The 27102-nt window shown below is 42.0% G+C and overlaps 1 protein-coding gene across 2 annotated transcripts in view; it reads right to left on the bottom strand.

The window, feature by feature from the left end:
* Positions 1-27102, bottom strand: part of Snx25 (sorting nexin 25) — a 110527-nt gene that overhangs the window by 36892 nt on the left and 46533 nt on the right. For both annotated transcript variants that reach the window (XM_041632493.1, XM_041632492.1), the window contains exon 6: positions 715-785. In XM_041632493.1, the coding sequence (XP_041488427.1) occupies positions 715-785 (71 nt within the window). The remainder of the gene's footprint in view (positions 1-714; positions 786-27102) is intronic.

Below are 27102 nucleotides of genomic sequence, written 5' to 3'. Positions count from 1 at the left end.
CAGGCTAAGTGAGCCATGGAAACACTAACCTCCGAGACCACTTAAATACTACCAAGAGCACAACTCAGACAGAAATATTAGTGGAGATCACACTGACTGTGAGAAATTGATGCCAACTTAGGCTCAGTTAAAGCCAAAAGAGAAACCGCACATGCTCTGATTCCAGCCTTCTGCGATTGTGACCACGGCTGTGTTTTATAGGCGTATGAGAGTCAAGTGCTCACCGTGAAAGCACAAACACCAAGTCAGATTCCCGGAACCCACATAAAAAAATGTTGGGGCCAGTGGTACAGGTTTGAAATTCCATCACAGAGAGTGGAGACAGGCGGATCCTGGGGCCACATTGGCCAACTGGCCAGCATCCTTGGTAAGTCCCAGGCTGGGAAAATACCCTTCTACCCTCACCTTGCCCTGAAAGGTAGAAAGTGCCTAATGATACTCAAAGTTGTTCTCGGGACTTAACATGTATTGCACACACATGCCCCTATACACACATGAACATACACACATAAGATGCACACACAAAGAAAACACAGATTTTTATCAGGATGAGATTACTTTTGCTTTTTTTTAATGATATTAGACCATTGTTTTAATAGAGTCGAATTACTTAAATATAAGTCAGCAGAATGTTTCACATTTGCCAAAACACTGACAGGAGAGGGGGCTCGGGGTAGACCTTCGCATACTGGGAGAAAACACGATTATTCTTACCCTTGTGCCTCTTCAGCTGAGGGAAGCTGCTAATTGTAGTTGCCTGGATTATTTCCACTACAATTTGATACCTGATTTTAAAAGAGAGAAAGAAAAGATTCAATACCAAGAAAATGCTACCTTCAGAGACACCTTTAGACTGTGCTGATGCTAACCAAACTTGGCACAGGGGCTGCGAGGCCCCAGGACTCATCCAAACAACCCTAATGCATGGAGCACCTAGCAGACGTCAGGCAATGTGCCACCTGTTCATCATTTCTGAGGCCTTACCGTAAAAGTCACTCTGTTCTGAAAACATATCAAGGTCATGTTCAAATCTCAGGGTCATTTTAAACTCCTCCATTCAACCTTCCTTCCCAGTAACTAAGACAATTGGGTCTACCATTTAAGTTTTCATTTTCCAGGAGGTTGTCACTAGTTCCATGTAGCTATTAAGTTTAATTATATTAAAATCTTAGCGTTGGGGCTATAGCTCTACGCTGGAGCTCTTGTATCACACATACAAGCCCCACATTCCATCCCCTGTATTATCAAAAAGATAATAGAAAGAAAGAAAGAAAGAAAGAAAGAAAGAAAGAAAGAAAGAGAAAGAAAGAAAGAAAGAATATAAAGCAAAGCTCTTAGGCCATGTTTCCAGCGCTCAGCTGCCTCGGGCACTGGCTAAGCTAGAGTGGACCGAGCAGGAGGGGCCTTCCCTAAGTGCAGTGTGCGGCTGGCGCAACCCCTCCAGCCATGCTGCACGGTCCTGGTGGATTTCCTCATCATCACGTCTCACCAGGCCATTCTGACCAGCAGCGCAGGGCATCTGCTGCGAAAGTCTGGCACAGATATTTTCCTGAAGCCACCTTGCTGCTTATCATGCATTGGAGAGCCAAGAACAGCTTAGAACACAGGGGACGTGTGTGTGTGTGTGTGTGTGCGTGTGTGTGTGTGTGTGTGTGTGCGCGCGCATGCGCGCATGCCTAAGAGAACAACATTCAGAGAAAATACAGAACAGTTTCCGTGTTAGGTAACAGGTGCAAGCCTAGGGCTGTGGCTTTTTTGAGTGTATTTAATTGGGCTTTGTTTTGAGATAAGGCTTCACTATATATCCATGGGTCCTGGAACTCAGCGTGTAGACCAGGCTGGCCTCACTGTCCACTCTGTGTTGAGTGCTGGGACTAAAGGCCACATCTGGCTTAGAAATGAAGTTCTTAAAATTCACTCAGTGGCTAGCAGAAATTTCCTAACCAAACTGATCTGTCCTGAGGGTCTAATTTCCTCTATCATTTTGTTTAGAGGCTTTCCACAATAAAGCCATTTAGCATTAGTTCCTACTTTACGCACTAACTTTGTGCAAGTCTGGTAGCGCAGATCCCAGCCCCTGGCGGCTAGGACAGAAGGATCTTCAGCTTTTCACCTCACGAAATTAAAGCTATTTGCAGGCTCCTCACACATCTGCATCTTCCCTTCTTCAGCTACCCTGAAGTCCGACTCCCTCCATCGCAAAGGCGAGCTGTTATGAGCACTGACACCCGGTCACCTCTGGACTGTGGCAGCCACTGGCAGCCAACACAGTCTCATCAGGGAACAGATGATGTTTAGAGAGGGGCAGCATAGCTGACAGGAGCAGCGCTCCACAGCCTTCTCAGAGAAGCTTGGACACAGTTCATCTCTGCCTTTTGTTTTCTTTTCTTAAGACAGGGTTTATCTGCAGCTGTGGAGCCTGTCCTGGAACTCACTCTGCAGACCAGGCTGGCTTTGAACTCACCGAAATCTGCCTGCCTCTGCCTCCCACCCGGCCTCATCTTTGCCGCTTTATTAATGTCCTGTGTGAAGCCAGGATGAAGTCGGACATAGAGACATCAGTCACCTCCGTCCTTCAAGAACCATAAGGACAAGGCACATGCTACAGATGCTACAGTGCTAAGTGGAGCTTAGGTCTCCAGTGACATTCCCACGCCATCAAATTAGTCCCACACAGGTTGTCTCGGGGTATGCTTCCTACACTAGTGTGCAGGGAAGCAGACAAAATAAAGAAAAAGAGCTAATTATAAGTCATTTGTGTGAATGTTCTCTTAGGTACGCGCGCGCGCATACACACACACACACACACACACACACACACACACACACACACGTCCCTTGTGTTCTATGTCATCCCAACTAAAGAGGGCTCTTTGAGAAATCCAAACATATAGGCACGATGGTGCACACTTAAATCCCAGCACTAGGGAGGCTGATCTCTGTGAGTTTGAGACCAGCCTGCTCTACAAAGACAGCTCCAGGACAGCCAGGACTACACTGTGAAACCCTGTCTTGAAGACCAAAAAAAGAAAAAAAAGGAGAGAGAGAAAAAAAAATGAGAGAGCTAGAACTTCATACACACAGAGAATATCTCTAGGCTGATTATACATATTCAGGCTATTTTCCAAATTGAAGCCTTGCTAGGAACATTATGGATAATAGTTTTCTGGTGGAATTGCTGTCATTCTACCAAATTATGGCAAAGTACAAAAATGGCTCCTTATGTGACTTGTCCTGCAAGCTGCTAAATGGATGAGGAAACAGCTCACAAGAAGCCTCCACACTCCTGGACCTGCTGACGCCTACCACTCTCCAGCCACGTCCTTCTCTACGTCTGGGGTTTAGCTTAGTACTAGAACACACTGACTTCTCTACTCTCCAGAGTGTCTGCAAACACCTCCCGGTGTGCAGCAATCCAGATGTTTCAAATAGCCTCAGGGTCCACACTCACAGTGCTTCTGAAGTGTACCATAAGGAAACAATTTAACAGACTGGATTCCCCCATCCACTTACCAAAAAAAACAAAACAAAACAAAACAAAAACAAAAAACCTTAAACTGTCATATACGTGTTTACTGTAGGGACTTCTATAAGGAAGAGAACAAATAAAAAATGCTTTCAACAAGTTTGTGATCTCTTCTATGCTCTGGACACACAGGAATGGCAGATGCAACCTCTGCTTCAAGACATGCTGGGGCATGTCAGATTACAGGGAAAGCATCCAGCCAGTAGTATTTATAATTACACTCATAGACACAGCAAGAAGCCTAAACATACATCAAAGAGGCCTGGCTACAGCCAATCATTTTAGGTGACAGTCAAAAGTGAAATACATATATACTGCAAATGAATGCTTAGAAGACTTTAATTCTTAAAATGCAGGGGATGTGCGCATTTATAACTGCAGACACACGACTGCAGTGCAAATGACCTGGGTTACTACAAGGCAAATGGAATGACTGAAGGCAGCTATATTAAAATGGTACAATTATGAGTCAATTTGGAAACTTTCTAAACTGTTCCTGTCTTTCTGCTTCACTCTCTTCCTGACACCCCTAAGCGTATGTGTCCATTTCTGCACTAGTGTCACCATCCTCCTGAAACCAAGTCCATGAGCGAGCATCCATCTCAAAGAGCCCCTGGATTGTCTTCTGCCATCTTTAAGCGACCTCCCATTCTTCCTTCTGCTGTCATCATATTTCTCCTCACCTGTGGTCTCTGCTTTGGTTCAATAGTCTGGCTGTCTCCGTTCTCTGCCCTTCTCTCCCATTCAAGCCCATCTGAGCACCTTTGTCAACCCCCCTCCCAAGCAGGGCATGGGAGCGGTGGCGCAGGCCTTTAATCTCAGCACTGGGGAGGCAGAGGCAGGTGGGTCGTGAGTTTGAGACCAACCTGGTCTACAGAGTCCCAGGATAGCCAGGGCAACAGAAAGGAAGGAAGGAAGGAAGGAAGGAAGGAAGGAAGGAAGGAAGGAAGGAAGGAAAGGAGGAAGGAACCCTCCCCCTCTAGTTCACTCCATCCCTTCCTCAAAGGAGTAACCACACCCTGCCTGCCATTCCCTCCAAGGCATCCATTCTCTACCAGCACCTTCTCTCTCAGTACAAAGACAGACCCCAGCCAGGTCAACCTCTATAGCATTCTCCAAACTGGTTTCTCTTGCTCTACTTCCTTCAAACAGGCAATCCCACTGAAAGATCTTCCTCATTCGAGCTAACATACCTCGAGCCTTCCTTCAAGTCTTACTGTGTAACATGTAAACGTACATTAAAATCTGTCTTCTCCCAAATCCCAGCTCACTTCTGCCTGACAACAGGATCTGTTATTTACTATTTCACACTTCCTCCAAGAGTGCTATTAACAAACAAATGAAAATAGTGTGTACAGTCATTGTGTGCCCAGTCACAGAAGTCTAAAAATTGACGACACATTTTTGAGCCCAAGACAATATTGTGGCTTTGCCTATGAAAAGACAGGATATTTTTGCTTTCTATCTAATTATGAACCCCTTGAAGATAGGCCTATTTTTCTCCTCTTGGGCTCAGGTAGGTACTAAACATACAGCAGGGATTCAATGAATATTAATGAGCTAAACTAGCAAGACTTAATATCTCTAACATTTAATGGGCACACCTAATATTCTGAACAATTTGTTTTTTTTTTTTTTGATGTTCCTAGTGATTCATGCTTTGGAACAGATGAGTCAGGGATGGTACTGAAGAGATACACACCATCTGAGTAAAGAGTTAATGACATGGAACAGGAGCTAACATCCACACACTGAATGAAGCGTAGGCTTCATTTACCCCCATATAGTCACCCCTCCACTACAGAGGTGGACAGTGAAGCTCAGTGGATTAAGAAATCCAAACAAACAATTCATAATCCAAGAGAATTTAAACAACAATGAGGACCCTAAGAGAGTTATACATGGATCTAACCTACATGGGAAGTAGAAAAGGACAAGATCTCCTGAGTAAATTAGGAGCATGGGAACCATGGGAGAGGGTTGAAGGGGAGAGGAGAAGAAGGAAGGGGAGCAGAGAAAAATGTAGAGCTCAATAAAATCAATAAAAAAAGAAAGAAAACTTTATTATCATGTCAGGATTGTCAGCCTCAATAAAAAGAATTTATCTTCTTTTAATCACAAAAAAATAAATCCATACACAGTTCCACTGCTTGTAAGCACTACAACCAGATGACAACTGAGGATTGCCTGACTTACGCATCATGCTGTTAAGCGTTCTCCCGCTTTCCTAAAATTCAATATAGGTCTATGCTTATCTTGTCAAAGGCTTTTTGATGCCAGCCAGCACTCCCAGACTTTGCTGCCTTCCACGTCCCCCTGGACAGTTTCTGCCTAGTCAGACCACCAGGCTCCCAGCACTCTCCAGCCCTGACTCCCAGCCTTGCTCTCCTGTTGCCCCTCCCCTTATCTGCTCAAATCCCCTCAGTCCTTAAACACTGAGGGCATGACCATTTCCCTAATACTAAGGATGTTTTCTTCTATGGGAGATTTAATGCTACAATTGTCTGGTTTTTAAACCCTCCTCACACTACTTCCAGCCTGAAGACCTGCCTTTTGCCTCGCTATTTATATCCACCTGTGATGGGTCTGTGAAGCTGGATTATTGTAAACAGCACAGGCGCTCAGATCTCCTGGAGCTATTCAAACACTAGCAGCCCAAGGACATCTTCCTCCCAAGGAGAAAGGTTACACTGTGTGTCTGGTTCCAGAACTAAGAGAAAGTTGTAGACTTTGCCTTGAATGGACCTATATAGATTGTTGGTGTGTTTCCCCGAAATGACAGTATAAACTCAAGAATTAAGAAGAGCGGGGTGGTGAGATGCTGCAGGAGGTAAGAGACTTGCTGCAAAGCCACCAAGACTCCAAGCCTGACAACCTAATGATCTCTAGGCTCAAATGTGTTGGAGGGAGAGCCGACTCCCCTAAATTGTCTGCTGATCTCCACAGATGCCCTGTGACATATGTGCATCATACACGCACAATAAATAAATGCAGTAAAAAAATTTAAATTCCTTTAATTAAACAGAAGTACCATGACCCAAATATAACTGCTTCCCAACTCCAGCAATTACCGTGCCTACAATCTCTCTTCTGTTATGGACAAGGTAAGGTCACACAAAGACATGTCACTTGCTCCTCTGAGAAGCCACTTACCTCTCTTGCATTTTAATCACTAAATTTGGATAAGTAGACTTAGAACAGGTTGATTATTTATGAGCTCTTCCCACTGAGCTGAAACACTTGAGAAGCAGTGAGCTCCAAAGCTAAGCCTACAGATTATCACACTTCGAACCTGTTCACAGCAGGCCTGGGGTCTTAAATGTCCACTTCAAAGTCACCTACATAGCAAACACAACCTTGGCCAGTCTGTCACTCCCTGTCTCTCTCTGTTTGTTTCAGTCCTCCATCTGTGTATGTAAGGCACATGCTTCATGCACTAAAGACTTTAAAAGAAGTACTATTTTTGAGTTTTCTGGGCATACACATGCTGGAATGTCTTAAGACAATAGAAGATTGAACAGACCTTAGCTTGTGGGAGATAATTTGGCAAATCAAATAGTTTGAAATACTATTTTATATTAAAACTACCAAGGATATAGCGAGGTGTAGTAGTGCACACCTTTAATCCCAGCGCTTGGGAGGCAGAGGCAGGTGGATCTCTGTGAGTTTGAGGCCAGGCACTGTTATTTAGTGAGAACGTGTCTCAAAAAAAAAGTAAGAAAATAATAAATAAAATTAGCAAGGATGGAGAATAGAATACTATACACAAACATTTAAGAAAATCTAAACATTTTAAAAGAGATGTTATCAGAATTGCCAAAAACTAGGAATAGCATGCTGGAAGGATTCCAGTTAAAACATATGAGAGAAAAATCCATGGCGACTTCAGCCAGCCAAACTGACGCTCTCTATCATATCCACGGCCTAACAGGGTTTACTGAGTGATTTAGAACAGGATCAGAATGCTTAATAATGTGAGCTTTGACACGCGACATGACGTGTTCAAGCCCCACTTCTAAGACAGGCTGTATCACTCTGGCAAAATTGTTGAAAGTATCTAAATAATTTAAAGTGTCTAAATTGCATTGGGAGTTCTGTCTTGTAGAGCTGTTGTTCAGGCTAAGTTGGATGATGGGTTATAACATTTGGAACAGTGCCTATCCCAGTTGAGAGTCCAGTAACTGTCAATCATTTCTGTTGGTCCTTACCACCATCGCTGACTCTTCAGATGTATACTACCTAGGGTGTGCACGCGTGCGTGAGAGAGAGAGAGAGAGAGAGAGAGAGAGAGAGAGAAAGATTTTAATGTAGCCTTCCCTTTTCCTTAGTCCTGAGGTCCCCAGACTCTCTAACCCTGAGTTTCACAAAATTAGGTTTATACACTGAGATCTCTAACTACAATTGGCTGGAAAACCGTGGAGGGTCTGGGTGGGGAAGACGAAGTCCTGTGAAATTTAAATGAAGCATCATCTGATAGGCTCAACGGCTTTACAATGTAGGCAACTTTAGGGGAATCAGGGTCCCATTTCCTCTGGAACCAAAAATTTAAAAAAAGAAAGCAAACTAGCTATGGTCTGCTTTGTGCTGAAACCCTTTAGCTGAAGCTCTGCATCTCAATTATAAATGGAAGGTGTTTCCGCCTGTAAAACTGACCTGGACCTTCAGTACTGACAGGTACGTCCTTCCTACTGACAACTCCAGTCAAGTTTCTGATAGTCTGAATTTTGAAATAAGTTCTTAGTGATTAAGGAAACTCAAAAAGTGGGGACCATAATGACATTTTACAGCTGCAGTGTCTACAGGGAGAAATACTGCTTCCTGTGACTTGGTAGCTGGCTCTAGGGTCTGTTACTCCAGCCTCATAAGTGGCCGGACAGACTTTATTTTCTCAATGTGAGCCAATCTTTACTCTCTCTAAAAGAACACATGTTCACTGAAGAAAACAAAAAATACGCAAGGCACAACATTCAGAGGTAACCTCAATTCACGTCTGGCCTAGCTTTTTCCTACTCAGCATTTTTGGCTTTATAAGACTTTATAAGACATATTATCTTAGAGTTCTTTTATCAATTTATGGTTAATTTGGGGGCTAGAGAGATGGTGCACTGGTTATGAGTACTTAATGCTCATCCAGAAGACCTGAGTTTGGTTCCCAGCACCCATGTCTGACAGTTCACAGCCCCCTGTGACTCCAGCTCCAGGGGTCCAACATAGTGTTCTGATCAATGAGGATGTTTATACACATACATGTGTGCACACAGATACACACAAACATACATGAATAAAAATACAGTAAACCTTTAAGCTTCATATTCATGGGAGATGCCATGTTTAAATATTCCAATTCTGTGTCATTGGTAATACACAAGATAGATGTGCCAATTTCTCTAAAACTGAACTTTTATTGCTAAGTGTATTGGTTATTTACAACTTTTCTCTATCTTAAATAAAACTGCAAAAACAAAACAAAAAGCACAACATTCATGGGGAAAAAAATCTTTCCAAAAACTCATGGTGATTTTCTTAGGATAAACTATGCAAAGCAATCAGATAAAAAATAATGAACATTTTCATATTAAGATAGTATTACAGAAGGCTGAAGCCGCAGGCCAGGGACATTATTATGAACACAGGATATCACAGGCTGTATTTCCTGTGTATCTGGATACTGCCGAGAGTAACAGTCTGCAGCTCTTTGCACAAGGCAGCTGTCAGTGGGACTGGGCACAGGGTCAGAGGCGCAGGCTGAAGAGGACTAAAGCTGGACTTAGAGGGGAAAAGAGAGTTTCTACCAAGGGGGGCTTCTAGTTTGCAAAGGTGACTTCACAAAAGACAAAGACATGCTTAGGCTTTCTTCACTCATGGCACACACAAAAAATGATAACAGAACAGAAATCTGGCAGCCATGCTAGGCCCTACCCAACCACCACGAGGGCGAGGAAATGCACTCTGTGAGCCACAGTGGATAGGAACTCAGGACCAGAGAAACTCAATGAGGTGTCGTGACTTATGTCAACATCCCCTTCTTCCTGCACAGATAGCAATACTCTGGAAACGCCCTTTTTATTAACGATTTTCACTGAAGAGGCTGAGGTATGGGGGCTGGCATGAGTTCAGGATGAGCTGGGATATACTGTAAGACCCTATCTTCTAAGTGTCAAAAAAATCCAGCTGCTTATGGTTGGATGTTATGTCTATGCTTTTTAAAAAAATATTTATTTATAATGTATACAGTATTCTCAGTACTCCGCCTGCAGGCCAGAAGAGGGCACCAGATCTCATTACAGATGGTCGTAAGCCACCATGTGGTTGCTGGGAATTGAACTCAGAACCTCTGGAAGAGCAGCCAGTGTTCTTAACTGCTGAGCCATCTCTCCAACCCTATGTCTTATGCTTTTTATTACCATAAATAACTCAATGTTTCTACAGACTCATTTTCTAGTACCCAGAACCTATAGATACTATATGCTACAGAAATCACCAAAGCCATGTTGTCCCTGCCTGTGTCCTTCAGCTAACCTGAAGAGAGCCCACTGTTGGTATCTGTATAGCTTCTCCTGATGCCCCTAGAAGAAGGGCACTAGGCCTCCTAGTCACTACTGTCACTTACACACAATGCATACAGTATCATTGTCTCTAGCTTTGTTCTCAATGCTTACATTATACTTTTCTGTTCAGAACATTTACTGAACATTATTTTGCTACTGAGTTTTATGGTTTATTTTGGAAATTCTCTAATGACTTTATAATGCACTTTGTGTAAAGTTTACCTGAAGTGAGATATCGTGTTTAACTTCATCTCATCAGTTAATCCTATTTAAGTCCTGATCTGAGAATTTTGCTACTGTCTGCTCTTCACAATCGCTAACTTTACTTTTAGGTCTTACTGGGAACCCAGCATGGGTTCCAAGGAGAATGTCCTTAAAATGGAATCTCACTACCTGACCTCAAATTTGTCATTTTCTTTTTTGCTCCAGTCTCTCAGATACTGAAATGACAGGCCTGTGTCACCATGTTTGGCTTTCTATGATTTGTGAGCCCAAGTTCTTACTACTTTAGAAGCATAAATGATTACTGTAGGGTGACTTTGTAAAATAATTCTTTTTAATTATTTGCATGTATATGTGTTTGACTTTGTGTGGTATGTGCACATGAGTGTAGGTACCCTAAGAAACCAGGGGTGTCGGAGCCCCTGGACCTAGAGAGCTACAGGCAGTTGTGAGCTACCCAACATAACTGCTGGAAAGGAAACATGGGTCCTTTAGAAGAACAGCAAATGTTCTCTGACTGCTGAGCCACCTCCCCAGACCCTTGGTCACTGGTTCTCAACCTGTGGGAAGGGTCGCATGTCAGATATTTATATTATGATTCATAACAGTAGCAAAATTACGGTTATGAAGTAACAATGAAATAATGTTAAGGTTGGGGGTTGGCACAACATGAGAAATTGTATTGAAGAGTCTCAGCATTAGGAAGGCTGAGAACCTCTGCCCTCAGCTGCTGTTTCATGCTATGACACCTTATCTACCTCTAGTACTGTATTTCTGATTAGAACGGTGACTGGCCACCCACGACAGAGCAAGCATCATCATCTCCTAACAATTTTATTTATCGCACTAGTAACATCACCCATGAGATTACTTTGTCTATTATATTAGAATGGAAATACTACATTCATAAAAGACTACAATTACAATCTCTTCCCAACTCCATATTCAACAACAACATGTTGGTGACTTGAGAATGGCTGTGCCCGCAGCAGAAATTGGCAAATTCCCTAAAGCCAGCATTCTCAGCCCACATAAAACCAGCTGCTAATGTAATTAGAGTGCCACAACTCCACTTCTCCATTTGCTGCTGCAGGAACTCAATACTGCTTCCTTCTGGAAGAGAAAACTGCTCGTCCCCACTCAGGCTGCTTCCTTCCGACTCTAAGAAGGTCCCGCTCCGGTGTCTCTCAGTCCCCTGTGAAGTTCACTCCTCCCCCGTGAAGAAGGGGGTTTAACTTGGTCACAGTTGAAGAGGGACAGAGCACACAAAGCATGCCTTCGGTCTCACCTTCCTCTTGAGGGCTATGTTTCCTCTGAGGGCAGCTAGAGGAAGACACTGGGTCTGCCAGGGAGATGGGGAAGCTGGCAGAAGCAGGGATACGGGAGGCTGATTCTGGTCCAGCTCTTCTAGTCAGAAAATGACAAACTAATCCTGCGCTTCTGTGTTAGAGAGTATGCGGCTTACACATGGAAGGATGAGTTCTCAATCATCTACCAGTAATCAAACTGTAATTTAACCTCTGCCTCGTTACATGACTCTGAAATGGTTCAGATCTCAGAATAAAGAAGGGTACTGTCAGATGGGCAGTGGTGATGCACACCTTTAATCCCAGCACTCGGGAGGCAGAGACAAGTCGATCTCCGTAACTTCGAGGCCAGCCTGGTCTACAAAGTGAGTTCCAGGACAACCAAGGTTACACAGAGAAACCCTGTCTTGAAAAAGAAAAAAGAAGGGGGCTTATTACTGAGCCTCATCTAGCCCCCAGACTGATGCATTTCAGTTAGTAACTAGTAATTGGAGAGTGTTCACAACAAAAGCAAACTGGTTTGTATGTAGTCTTTGCCCTATAGGCTGTAATAACAGTAATGGCTCCAGCTATCAGTCAGCCCTGTACACAAACTGTGGTGGGTGGTTAGTTACCCATGAGGTAGAGATCCCAAGCCACAGTGCAGCGCTGTTCCAGACCTAAGCACAGAACGAATCCTCTCAGTTGCAGAAATAACGAACTTCCTTCCTTCGCATTTCACGTTGCAATATTGACTTCTCTTTCCTCCTCACCCAAAATGAGCTTGCCCTTGTGCCCTCTGCTGCTAAAAACACCAACAGAAGGAATTCCACTCTCAAGCTAATGTGTTTCTACTTTACAGAAAACAAAAAGATTTTCAGAGCCTATTTTCCCACAAAATCCCACATCATCCTGTGGTTCCTTAAAACTAAGTTTATACTCATATGTTCTTTTCAGAAAATGTTTCCAGGAGTCACTATTGTATACTGATCTCTCATCCCCTGTCCACCCACTCTAGCTGTCTGCTTAGCAGTTTGTGCTGCTTACTGATTTCTAACGCGCTCTAGGAGGTTGTCTTGAAGAATGCTCAATCTCTTCTTTTATGTCCTTTACAATGTAATCTTACTTTATTGCTCATAATTCACAATATGTTCTGAGCGTCATTGTTAAAGTACATTTAAGTGTTCAAGTAATTTATGTTCTTCACAAAAGCATGCAATTTAAATAATTTCAATGTATTATCTTCCCGTACAAATGCCAAGCTGTGCTTAGAATCTGAAATAGCCTCCAAAGATTTCATCATCTAGAGTACTAGGTCTCCAGTTTGTGGCACTATTTTGAAGGTGGTGGAGCTTCTAAAGTGAGGACCTGGATGGCAGAATTAGGTCACCAGGAGTACATTTCTGAACTTTATCCACCCCTGGTACCAACTGTAGGGATAAGTCCCGCCCCTTAGGGGGCGTGTTCGCCTCGGGCTAATGTTTGCCTATAAATTTGGCAAGCATGCTCCCAGCCAGCCCTTTTCTGCTTTCCTGGTCTCCATAGGAACGGTGGTTCTGTAAGTCTATTTCGCCATTAAAGCTATATATATTTTTACAATCTGTCTGCATTCGTTTACGCCGTTACATTTTGGCATCCAACGTGGGCTATTCTGCCCGTGACTCAAGCGGGTAGCCCGCTAGCTAACACAGCACCCTCCCAGGTGCTGTTCTTTAGTTCGTGACTCCGGCCCCAGTGCCAAGTCCGGCCACACAGGCCCATTCTGCCTGCCTTGGCTAAGTTTGCAGCGGAACCCCACTGCCTGAATTAGCAGAAGCTCAAGTACCTGCGGTTTTGGAACAAAAGCTGCCACAGCGTCAGATTTGGTCTGATACAATGTGGTGGCCCACGCTTTTGATACCAGCACTTGGGAGACAAAGGCAGGCTGATCTCTGTGAGTTTGAGGCCGGCCAGGCAGTGGTAGCGCACGCCTTTAATCCCAGCACTTGGGAAGCAGAGGCAGGCGGATCTCTGTGAGTTTGAGGCCAGCCTGGTCTACAAGAGCTAGTTCCAGGACAGGCTCCAAAAACACAGAGACCATCACTGACAGGAACCGATCATTGCAGGTAAAAAATTTTTTCTTTTATAAATAAAATGTCTGAACACATTAGTATTCAAGAATTTAACAGTTTTTTTAATTGTACCATGTGGGAGATTTTACAAGAGGTGTCTATCACCCCACATCTATGGGTCCTTCTGGGATTCGTAGTTTTCATTGCCACTAAATGGTATGATAATAGAAATATGATAAAGTCTTTATGAGACGAATCCAGGATTCTTAAGGCAGAGATTGAACGCTTAAAAACAATTGAGAATCAGTTTGAAATTCTCCAGGCTGATGTTAAGGAGAAATTCATTACTATGGAAGAGGGAACAGCTGATCTGGATCGTAAGCTTCAGTCCCTTTCTGTAGGAACTGAAACATTAGTGGCTGATATTAAGGAGAAATTCATTAGTATGGAAGAGGGAACAGCTGATTTGGATTGTAAGCTTCAGTCCCTTTCTGTAGGAACTGAAACATTAACTGAGAGAATCAAAACTGCTGAATGTGACAATCGGATTTTGTCTAAAGCTTATGACAGATTGACGAAAAGATTGTCAATACAAGAAGGCACGGTTTATGCCATAAAAATTATGTCCAAAGATGAGATGTTATCTCTAACGGACAAACTTCATACTTTAGAATCCTCAGTGAAGGCTTCGGAACATAATTCTGGACAGGAGATTCAGACATTGCAGAAGGCAATGGTGAATAGAATTGAAAAGATTGAGGAATTTCTAAATTCTGATGAAGAAGAGCAAAGGGAAGAAAGGCAAATTTTAACTACATCTGTGGGTAAATCTCTCCGGGACAATTTCCACAAAGCTCTACCTAGAGCTCTACCTGCCTTTCCAGTAATAACAACAGAGAAGGTGATTGGTTCCAAAAACCCTAGGGTCATCAAGAAGAATACATGGGAGCCTGTCCGTATGAATGATCTAAAGGAAATAAAACAGGCTGTCATGACTTTTGGGATGCAAGCCTCTTTTGTTAAAGAGATGCTAAGATCTTGGGCCACGACAAGCAGAGCTACCCCCTCGGACTGGCTCCAGTTGAGCTCTGCGGTACTCGAGAGTGGACCGCAATTGAAATGGAAATGCTTATTCAGGCAAGAGGCTAGACTCTTAGAACAGCAGGAAAAAGCGAAGGGAATTGACATTTCCCTAGATCAAATTCTAGGTGAAAGGCTCTTTTCCGACCCTCAGGAACAAGCTAATTTGGATGAAAACACAGTCTCCATGTGTACTACAGCAGCCTTAAGGGCTTGGGACAGGGTACAAGACCCAGGACAGAAAATGGAATCATTTGTCAGAGTTAAACAGGGTCAGAGAGAACCCTTTAGTGACTTTTTACAAAGATTAACTAAGGCTGTACAAATAGGGATATCTGACCCAGAAGCAAGACGTATAATGATTGAGTCTTTGGCTTATGAAAATGCAAATGTGGAATGCAAAAGGATTTTGGGTCCTTTAAAGCTCAGATCAGTGCCCTTGGAAGAATGGGTCTTGCATACACTCAGTGTTGATACATTTGATTATGGCACTGAAGCATGGGTAGAAGAAGCAATTTCCAATGGTAAAAGGAGACACCGGAATACCAAATGTTTTAATTGTGGAAAAATGGGTCATATGAAAAGGAATTGTAGACAACGGATTTTCAGAAATAATAATAATAATGCATCTTCCAGAAATAACAGAAATAGGAGGACTCAGCCTTCAGGTTTATGTAGAAGATGTGGAAAAGGCAGACATTGGACGAATGAATGCAGGTCTACAAGAGATAGACAAGGCAACCCGATACAGTCGGGAAACGTGAGGGGGGGCCTCACAGGCCCCCATGGCAAACATGGTTCAGTCATTTCCAGTTTCTGCAGAGAACGTGCCTCATCAGGACAATTAGGAAGCCCCATGCCTACTGTTACAAGCAATAATGATCAGAAAGATAAGTTACGTGTGTTTTGGCAAACTTCTATAAATGATCAAAGACCTAAACTGAGAGTGTATGTAAATGGCATCTTTATTACTGGCCTGCTGGACACAGGTGCTGATGTAAGTATCATTGCCCCAGAATCTTGGCATCCGTATTGGCCTCTTCAGAATGTAAATGTTCAGCTCCTGGGAATTGGAACCCTATCTCGAGTAAGGCAGAGCACAAGATGGGTTGAATGTATAGGGCCAGAGGGACAAATAGGAAAATTAAAGCCATATGTAGCCAATATCGCAATGAATTTATGGGGTCGTGACCTATTACAACAATGGAATGCCGAAATTAACATTCCTGCTAAATCTAGAGCCTATATTTCTGAGAATAATATTAAAAGATATTACAAATGGAGAAAACCGGCCATTCGGGCTGTACAAGAACAAGCAATTGATGTCCCTTCAGAGATACCAACAGCCTTGCCTCTAAAATGGTTGACTGAGAAACCAATATGGACAAAGCAATGGCCTTTAGCTGAGGAAAAGTTACAGGCTTTAGAACAGCTGGTACAAGAACAATTAGATGCTGGACATATAGAAGAATCTACCAGCCCTTGGAATTCTCCTGTATTTGTGGTTAAGAAAAAATCAGGTAAATGAAGAATGGTGACAGATCTCAGGGCCATCAACAAGGTTATTCAACCTATGGGCCCTCTGCAATCTGGAATTCCTTTGCCCTCTTTATTACCAAAAGGATGGCCTCTCATAGTTATTGATTTAAAGGATTGCTTTTTCACTATACCTTTGCAAAAAGAAGATAGAGAAAAATTTGCCTTCACAGTGCCTACTTATAACAATTCTCAACCTTCGAGGAGGTACCACTGGACCGTCCTCCCCCAGGGTATGTTAAATAGCCGCTCCTTCTGCCAATATTTTGTGAACCAACAATTGCAAATAATACGCAAGAAATTTCCCAAATCGATAGTATACCATTACATGGACGACATTTTGTTATCCGATTCAAACATGGATACCTTGAACAGACTGTTTGAAGAAATAAAGATACTTTTACCTAAATGGGGATTGCAAATCGCTCCTGAAAAGATTCAGAAGGGAGATTCTGTTAATTATTCAGGTTATAAAATAGGTTTGCAAAAAATTAAGACACAAAAAGCACAAATTAGGAGAGATCGCCTACAGACTCTTAATGACTTTCAAAGACTGTTGGGAGACATTTCCAGTCTACGACCAGCTATTGGAATAACACCTGATCTAATAATTCATTTGAACAAAACCTTGGATGGTGATAAAGATTTAAACAGTCCCAGAGAATTAACAGCTGAAGCAGAAAAGGAACTGACAATGACTGAGGAAAAATTACAACAGGCACATGTGGACAGGGTGAATACAGAGCTCGATTGTATTCTTGTCATACTACCATCAAAAATTTCTCCTACAGGAATTTTAATGCAGAGAGATGATATTATTTTGGAATGGATCTTTTTACCACATAAACCAAGTAAGAAACTGAAAACTTATGTGGAAAAAGTCTCTGAGTTAATTATAAAAGGCAAGCTGAGACTTTGTCAACTATCAGGCATAGACCCAGCAGAAATTATAGTGCCTTTCACTGCTGATGAACTAAATGGGAAGATAATGAACCATGGCAAAGAGCTTGTGCTAATTTTTTGGGAGACATTAATAACAACTATCCAAAAAGCAAGCGGCTTAACTTCATAAAGAGAACTTCTTGGATCCTTCCTCGAATCGTCTGTGATGCACCAATAACTGGAGCCCGTACGTTCTATACTGATGCCAATAAATCAGGGAAGGCAGGTTACAAATCAGAAGACTTGGGTAAGGTGGAACAAAGTCCGTATAATTCTGTCCAGAAGGCGGAATTATATGCCATTCTTATGGTGCTAAGGGATTTTAAAGAACCTATTAATATAGTCACTGATTCACAATACACAGAAAGAGTTATTTTACATATTGAAACTGCTGAATTTATACCTGATGATACAGAACTAACCTCATTGTTTCTCCAGGTTCAAGATTTGATCAGGAACAGGCTTTGCCCTATGTACATAACACACATCCGATCCCATACGGGTCTGCCAGGTCCTCTAGCAAAAGGTAATGCAGAAATTGATCAATTATTGATTGGCAGTGTGCTATAAGCCTCTGAATTTCACAAAAAACATCATGTTAATAGCAAAGGTTTGAAGAAAGAATTTTCAATTACATGGCAACAAGCTAAGGAGATTGTAAAGAAATGCCCTACTTGCTCTTTCTATAACCAAACGCCACTGCCTGCAGGGGCTAATCCAAAGGGCACCCAAAGGAATGAAATCTGGCAGATGGATGTGTTCCACTTTGCAGAATTTGGCAAATTAAAATATGTTCATCACACCATTGACACTTATTCAGGCTTTCAGTGGGCAACTGCTTTAAGTTCAGAAAAAGCTGATTCAGTAATCACTCATTTATTAGAAGTCATGGCTATCATGGGTATACCTACACAAATAAAGACGGATAATGGTCCTGCTTATGTTTCTAGGAAAATGAAATGGTTTTTTGATTATTACAATATCAAGCATGTTACAGGTATACCATACAATCCTACAGGTCAAGCAGTCATAGAAAGATCAAATCGAACTATAAAGGATATGTTGAACAAACAGAAAGGGGTGGAAAACACCCCCAGAAATAGGTTACATAATGCTTTGTTAACCTTGAATTTTCTCAACGCTAATGAGAAGAGAACAACAGCTGCAGAAAGACATTGGATAATGGAAAAGTCTACTGAACTAAATCAACCAGTTTATTTCAAGGATGTGCTGACCTCACAATGGAAGCCAGGAGATGTGCTACGTTGGGGAAGGGGTTTTGCTCTTATCTCCACAGGTGAGGAAACATTGTGGATACCATCAAAATTAATAAAGGTTTGGTTTGAAGAAGAAAAGCCACTTGGAAAAGATAAATAACAATTTTTTCATAAGGATGGCGGGCATACTGATGGTAAGAAATACAGATAGGTTGGAGGCAGGGTTCTTTTCTTATCTCCACAGGAAAATACTCATCTTCAAAGAAATTAAGGGACCCTGAATATTTAGTTACTGATGGATGGACACATTTTGTAAGTATTAATTATATATATATATATATATATATATATATATATATATGTCTTATTAAACATTTCTTTATAAATATGTAGAGCTGGTTTTGAAGCTGGACTCTGGCTCAGTCCCTCTCCAATTCCAAGCCTGTTAGTAAGAGAAAAACCCAGAGTTTCTGGAGTTTCTGTCTCATGTCAAGAGCCATGATATGGGACAGAAAGAAATATGAATTTAGCAAACATCTTTGCTTTTCTTCATATCTATCATACTTTTCATTGAATATATCTATCATGCCTTTCATTGAATATATATGTATGTCTATATATGTCTATATGATTAATGTTTAAGTTTTTCACAATGAACAATGAGTTTTTCCTGAAGTGACATTTGAAGTTTCCAGGAAGAAGATGGGGCCCCACAACAACAACTCTACCTGGTTGATATGACGTCATGATACTGATAACTCTACTACAAGACCTGTTTTGGATACCAGCTGCACAAGACGATCCCAACTTGGTTAGCTGAAATGGTGCACATCTTGTGCAACATTCTGGCCAGACCTCCACAAAATACTCAGAGACTATTTGCAATTTTAAAAGACATTGATCTTGAAATTTAACCATCATTTTACTTTCACAGGATCCCCCAGAAAGAACGTCACCCCCATGACAGCTGGAAGTAATTCTAGAGGATGACATCCCCTCTCCCAATAAAGTTTACCCCTGGGTTTAGGGACATCATTTAGGGGTTGGGAGGTTGGGGGAGGAATTTTATAAGCTCAGGGATCATTTCGAAAAATAAAAGAGGGAATGATGGGATAATAGATTTATAATTGTGAGTTACTGCTTTTAGACAAATATATTGGTATCGATTCTTGTATATTGATACAAAGTTAAATTATATTGACTATTGTATGCATGCATGTTTCTATGTCTGTTTAAAACATTTTTATGTATTGACATATACTGTATTGATATATATATTGTATATATTTACCATATTGCACTGTACATTTCTACCTCTGATTAAGATACTTATATAATGTTTGTGTATTGATATATATTTGCCATATTGCAATGTATATTTGTACAGTGTTTATATTTGGAGGTCATTATCCTCATTTGTTACACAGTTGTTTATTGTCTTAGTCTTTAAGTTAGATATTGAGAATTATATAGATAAATAGTCATCTAAGTTTGTCATTTATAATTAGACTAATCAGGTTCTCTAGATATATAAAGATTATACTCGGTATAGATAGATAATCTTCGACCTCTTCAAAGAGCTGTAGAAAATGGCCTTTAATCAAACTCAGAATTGCTCCTGGCAACACCGCTCTATTCCCGAGAGAATGTTGAGCACCAAAGACACTCCATCTGGAGCCTTTCTATTTGGCAGAACTGGCCTTTGGGCAAAGAAATGCCCATACCTCAACCACTGACAGAGATACAGAGTGTGCATCAATGGATAAAACAGGACTGTCATATCCTGCCAAGACAGGGTAAGATAGTTTTGAAAAGTTCCTTGCCTTTAATAATGGTATGTCAGTTATGTTAGGCCTTAGCCAAAATTGGTTGACTCAACATTGCAAACGAGACTTTGGGTGATTGCCCAGGTAGTCAGTTGTCTCTGTCAATTGTTCCACATTTTGGATATATCTCGTTTGTTGAGTAGTGCTTATTCCCTTCTCAGATCTTTGACGGAGTTGAAGATTATATAATTGTAGTTACTCTCTACATTATTTGGACTCGCGATAGAATGTTTAGCAAAGCTTTTGTTCTCAATATTGTTTGTTATATTTATTATTTGTTGTTATTGTATATAGTTGTATTTGGTTTAGTTCTGTCTTATTTAGACAAAAAGGGGAGATGTAGGGATAAGTCCCGCCCCTTAGGGGGCGTGTTTGCCTAGGGCTAATGTTTGCCTATAAATTTGGCAAGCATGCTCCCAGCTGGCCCTTTTCTGCTTTCCTGGTCTCCTTTTCTGCTTTCCTGGTCTCCGCGGGAATGGTGGTTCTGTAAGTCTATTTTGCCATTAAAGCTATATATATTTTTACAATCTGTCTGCATTCGTTTACGCCATTACAACCAACTAGCACCCTCTGTTACCAGTCCACCAAAACATAAACAGCTGTCACAGGCTCCAGCCACCATAAAGGGAGATACTCAAGACGACCGCATGATCTCTCCTCCCTTATGCTGTTTCTCTCAAGTGGTTTTGATCATAATGATGCAAACGTACCTAACACAGCACCAAAATAATTTTGAGACTTAAAAGAAAAAAAACACTCGATTGCAAATTCTGAGTGCTGAGGTTGCTCATCCATTGCCCATTAGCCAAGAGGAAATAGCCCCTCAATGTCAGCGTAGGGGGTAGGGGGACATAACCATTTTCATAACCTTCCATCCCCATAATTTTAAACATTCTAAAGTGTTCTCCATACAAACTGATTTGACTTCGTCTTGCTTTTTAAATAAGGGGTCAGAAATAAATCTAGAACTTAAAGAATGTGGTGGTGATGAGCAGGCAGCCCACTGCTGTCTTAGTAACAGGCGAGGGTACCATTGGTGGCGCTCTTCACAGCAAAGACTCGCAGTGATCCCCAGGAGCCTGGGCCTTGGACCTGATGCTTTCTATCTTCCTGCTAGAAAGAAATATGAAATTTAAAGTCAAGTAGTCCTGAGCTCAGGTCCCAGCTCTTCTTACTGACTATATGATCTTGGCTGAGTCACTTTACTTCCTTTAATAACTGAATGAGAATAATATTACCTAATTTACATGAATAACCAGGTAAGATTATGATTTATAAAGAACACAACACTGGGATTAATAAATAGCATGTTAGACACTAAACAATAGTAGATTAAAAAGTTTCCCCTTTATGAGAATTTGTTTGAAATAGCTTTAAGTTTGGCAAATGTCCAGTTCAGAAAACTTGCATCTTACTAGTGCTAGCATGACAAAGTTATTCTGTCTCACTAAACTATAAGCATAGAATACGGTAAAAAATGCACAATTAATAAAAACTCAGGGAGAGAAACTGGAGTTCAACCTGAAGACCCAAAAAGCAAATCAGCCAGCCACTGGCTCTTACCGCAACCTCAGTCCGAAATGGTGATCTTACCTCCAGAAATTTCAGAATGAGACTGTATCTGAGAGCGGTCTCTTCCTGTTTTATAATCCTCTCTAGGGCTGGGATTAAAGGCATGCACCACCAGTTTCTATGGCAAAACTAGCGTGGATTAAAGGTGTGTGTTACTACTGCCTGGTCTATAAGGCTGACCAGTGGGCTGTTTTACTCTCTGATCTTCAAGCAAGCTTTATTTATTAAAACACAAGTGAAATGTCACTACACAGTAGCACAACTACCTAATTGCTTATACCATATCTATTCTTTACCCCTTAGTAATAGAATCCTTCATTAAAAAAAACTGAGTCTGTGGCTGTACAAAGTAGGATATTCTAGACAAACATAAATATACACAGAAATGCCATATAGTAGCTCCCAGAAATTTCTTTAACAAATACTAGTGCAAACATGTCAGTACCTTCTATCCTTGCCTTTGACTTGTCCCTGGAAGTAGGATGTAATGGATGTCATTCTGGACAATGAACTCTCTGTGAAGCCCTAAAGATGCCAAAGCACTGAGTTGGGAGGAGGCAAAGCACCATGGCAGTTGGAGCCCCTGCACTAATCCCAAATGCCTATTGTACAATCTTAAGAAGTAAATACTGTCATCGGTGACAACAGATTAACTTGGAAAACACTGTGCTAAATAAAGTGAAATAAGGCAAACACAGACAAGTACTGCACGATGCTCCTTTCAAGGTGGAAGAGTAGGTCAGACTCAGGCTGGAAGATGACTCACTGAGTTAAGTATTTGTTCACAAGCTTACGGACTGATTTTGGGTCTCCAGCACCCAAGTAGAAAGCCAGATGTGGCAGTATGCACCTATTATCCCAGAGCTAGAAAGTTCGACAAGGGAGGTTCCTGGAGGCTTGCTCATCAGTGAGTTCAGCCAACTGCTAAGCTTCGGGTTCAGTGAGAAACCCTGTCTCGGATAAGAGGAAGACACCCAACTCAAAGTCTGGCCTCCCTAACAAACACACACGTACGCATAAAAGCAGAGAGCAAATCAACGCTCTAAGGGATGAGGATGCAAGGGGCCAGTTACATTAGGCAAGTAAGTTCTTGGGTGTTAAGGTAAATCACGTGACTACAGTCATTAACACTGTATTATCGGCTCAAAATTTGCTAAAAGACTCAACCCTATGTGTTTTCAGCACAGAAATACACTACAGCATGAAGTGATGGATGTTGGTAAGCTTGCTGTGAGAACTGTTTCATAATTTACCACACTAACCGCATTGCATACCGTCCCATGCAGAAATGTTGCTTGTTGAGTGAACCTTAGAGCTGGGAGGCAACGCTGAAGTTTGAGTAAGCCATCATCATTTGGTGGGGTTTCTTTGACTTCCAGCTGAATCTAATCCCAAGATGTAGTTAATTCAGCAACTCTCATTCAAGGGCAATATTCTGCACCCAGGAATCATTTGGCAATGTCCACAGGCATTTTTAGTTGGTAAGGCTGCAGGGTAATACTGGCATCAAGTATCAGTTAGGTATGCTGCTGAGCGTTCTACAATACAGAATAAACCCCTCACCTTGATGAATTATCTAACCTCAAAGGTAGAGTTTACCATGGCAGAGAGGCCCAAGGCTAATGATCAGTAATAAAGACACCATTGCTCCATCACAAAAAGTACGGTAAAAGGAAGAAGTGTCCAGACAATAGTGTGCTGATTAGTTTATGTCAGCTTGACACAAACCACAGTCATAAGGGAGAAGGGAGCCTCAGCTCAGAAAATGCCTCCGTTTCTCAAGCTACAGGCAAACCTGTAAGGCATTTTCTTAATTAATGGTTGATAGGGGAGGGTGGTGCCATCCCTGGGCTGGTAATCCTGGGTTCTATAAGAAACCAGGCTGGGACTGGGCATTGGTGGCACACGCCTTTAATCTTAGCACTTGGGAGGCAGAGGCAGGTGGATCTCTGAGTTCGAGGCCAGCCTGGTTTACATGGCGAGTTCCAGGACAGACAGTACTACTCAGAGAAACCCTGTCTAAAATGGCAAAAACAAACAAACAAACAAAAAAAAAACAGAAAAAAGAGAGAGAAACCACACCAAGCAAGCAAGGAGGGGCAAGCCAGTAAGCAGCACCCCTCCATGGCATCTGCATCAGCTTCTGCCTCCAGGTTCCTGCCTTGCTTGTCGTCCTGTTCGGACGTCCTCTGATGATGAACTGTGATATGGAAGTGTAAGCTGAAAAAACTCCTTCCTCCCCAAATTGGTTTGGTTATGGTATTTCATCACAGCAGTAGTGACCCTATGATACATACACCCTTGACAGAGTCGTCATATACGCAATCTGTTTTCAAAAAATTAGAGTACATAGAACACATACCATGACATCTATCTAGACTTCAGACTGGCAGCATGGGGGGAAACATGCTACGTAAGAAGAGATTGTCAATATGCATTACAGTGGCTTGGGAAGAGTTCTAAAATACCAAAGGCCATTCCTCTCCACTGTGGGGTAAATATAAAACAGCTCCCAAAGACTCATGTGGTGGGAGGCTTGGACTCCAGCGGATGGCACTATGGAGCGGTGACTGGGTTCTGAAGTACCAGAGCTTCACCACTGGGTTAATGATACAGTTACTAGGGAGTGCGACTTGGTGGGAAGAAGTAGGTCACCAGGGTCATGTTGCTGAAGGGTGTGTCTTGTGCCTGCCCACCCCCCTCTTCAACTATTTCCTGTCTGTCATGAGGTGAGAGTTTCGTTCCACCATATGCTCCATGCCCTAATGTTCTGCTTCATCAGACTTTGCTGGAAGCAACAGAGCCAAAAGACCAGGGACTAAAACTGGAGCAAATCTTTCCTCCTTCAGTCTGCTCATTTCAGGTACTGCTTCTGACAATGACAAAAGCCTGACTCGCTAATACACTCACAAGACAAACTAGAGAAAAATCCTAGCAGAAAGTTCAGGTATCTGTATGTTTCTGTGGAGGAACAAATACATTTCATTCAAGTACATTCTACAATATATTGGAGAACTCCCAATACAGACAAGCCCTGGATGCTGCCCAGGGCTGCAATCTGTCCCTTCCTTTGCTAACGGCTCTGTGATGGCAGAACCTTTCACTCCTCCTTCACTGTGAACTTGGACTCTACTTCATCTACAAAATAAAAAAACATTCAGTTGTTTTGCTAGTATGGTCCTGACTGTGTGTGTCACTAGTGGCTGCACCTGCACTCTGAGCTCTGCTTCTCGCCACCGACACCAGCAGTGGGACCCCTATGCATCTGTTCTCTAGTGTCCTGCAGCTAAGATGCTATTCACATTTGATTCCTGTAGGCCAGCAGTACTGACCATTACTTCCAGAAAACCATTAAAAGTTCACAGTATTGTCCCAGCCTAACCATAGCACTGACACTTCAAATTCTTGGTCCTATAGAAGAAGAAAAGGAAGCAGCTTCATTTTAGTAAAACTTGGATAAGTCTAGTATATAGTCCCTGACAGGGTTACAGGCTACAAGTCTATGCACAGGCAAAGAGTGTCTCTAGCCCTAGAAATCCCATAGGACTATCCTAATAATACCATGAAAGCATCACAGAAAATAACTGCATTATCCCCAAACTATAAATACTTACTTCAAAGGGTTTGCTTCATCTTTTAAATGCATTCCAGCCTAAACGAATCAAGTGACTTTCTTTCCTTTAGAAAACACGCATCACCTCCCAAATATGCAATATATAAAACTAAACGATTGCATCAGCTCCTTAGACTAAATAAAGCACACTCGCGGCCTGGGGCAGCAGAGCTTCAGCTTCCAGGAGTCATCTGAAAACAGTGACCTGAGCACTAACAAAGCTAGACAGCAGAGTACTCTAATGGCACCAGAGAAACATCTAAAGAGTTCTGATTATGATCAAAGAAAGCAGCTCCATTAGGGTTTGCAGACTGATAAGTCTGAGCTCCATCGACTAGACAAGCAGCTAATGAAAAGTGAGTTGGACAGTCGGTAACAGGCAGCAGACCCGAGCCTTTATATCAAATAGTAATTGACCAAGTACAAAGATTATGTAGACAACGTCATCTATATCTTGAAGAGCGGTAACTGCTCTTACAGTCATCCTGGGGGTCCTTTGCAGATACTGCTGCACAAGGTCCAGAGAATAAAGGCTAGTCACAGCTCTGTCCCTAGGATATCCTCACAGGTAAAGGATGCTCCAGCGCATGTCAAACAGAACTACCTGAAATTCTATGCAACAAAGCCCAAAGAGCTGCCAAGAGAAGGTGTCCCGGGATGTGGGGCATTTTCACGGGTGTTCTAAAGGTGACTCTGAATGCATACAATATCATTAAGAAAAATGCCTGCTGTGGTATTTTCTCTCATGGGTCTTTGTCAAGCTTGCTGAAGGGATGAGAACACTTCTGGATTATCATGCCCCCCACAGCTGACATTGCCAGATCCATATGACTTTTCAAAGAAAAAAAAAGTTTTTTTTAATTAATTTATCATCCCAAATAGCTTTCTCTGTGACATTTTCATGCACTATTTTTATGTGTATTTGATGTGTGTGCTCACATGTGTGGGAGCATACATGTACATGTCTTCACATGGAGGACCCAGACTGATGCTATGTTCTTTCTCAATTGCTCCCTATCTTATTACTAAGGTAGGGTCTCTCCCTAAACCCAAGGCTCATCATTTAAGATAGCCTGGCTAGCCTACTTGCCCAACAATTCCCCATCTCTGCCCCCCCACTTACTGCCAATGGGGAGTGCAAGGAAGCTGCCATAGCCATCCAGATTTTACGTGGGTGCTGGGGATCCGACCCCGAATTCCTACTGAGCTATTTCTCTAGTCCCTTCATGTATCATTATTTTATCTGCCCCCTCTCTCAACAATTTTATGTAAGAGGGATTTCAACTGTTCTATACTTGACCTTAGCCAAAAGGCTAAGAAGCAATAGAGAAATTCTGATTGTATTAAAAAAAAGACAGGAACGAATTTTCCAAGATGTGTGTCTGGCACTGAAAGTTTCTAAAAGGGTAGATGGGTAGACGTCAAAAAGAAAAAAAAAAAGTGCCATCCAACTAGACTTAGCCATTACTCCAACTTAATTAAACCTGAAAATGTATTTTGCGTCTAAAAGACTAACTGCTTAGGGGTGTGGCTATCTGATCATCAGAGCACCCCAAGTCCTCTTCCTACTAGAGATGGAGAGAACTCAAGTTCTCACTAACACTGTAAACAAAGCCTAAGAACACCAAGAAGACCAAGAAGTAGACACAGAAGACAACGGGCCTTGTGGCGTCTGTGCCTGTG

This window comes from Microtus oregoni, unplaced genomic scaffold (genome assembly GCF_018167655.1).
Source record: "Microtus oregoni isolate MIOR12 unplaced genomic scaffold, Mior012 000041F_ref0000270, whole genome shotgun sequence".
In the NCBI taxonomy this organism is placed as follows: Eukaryota; Metazoa; Chordata; class Mammalia; order Rodentia; family Cricetidae; genus Microtus; species Microtus oregoni.
Note: the sequence above shows the minus strand (reverse complement) of the source record. Positions and strands in the feature narration are given on the sequence as shown.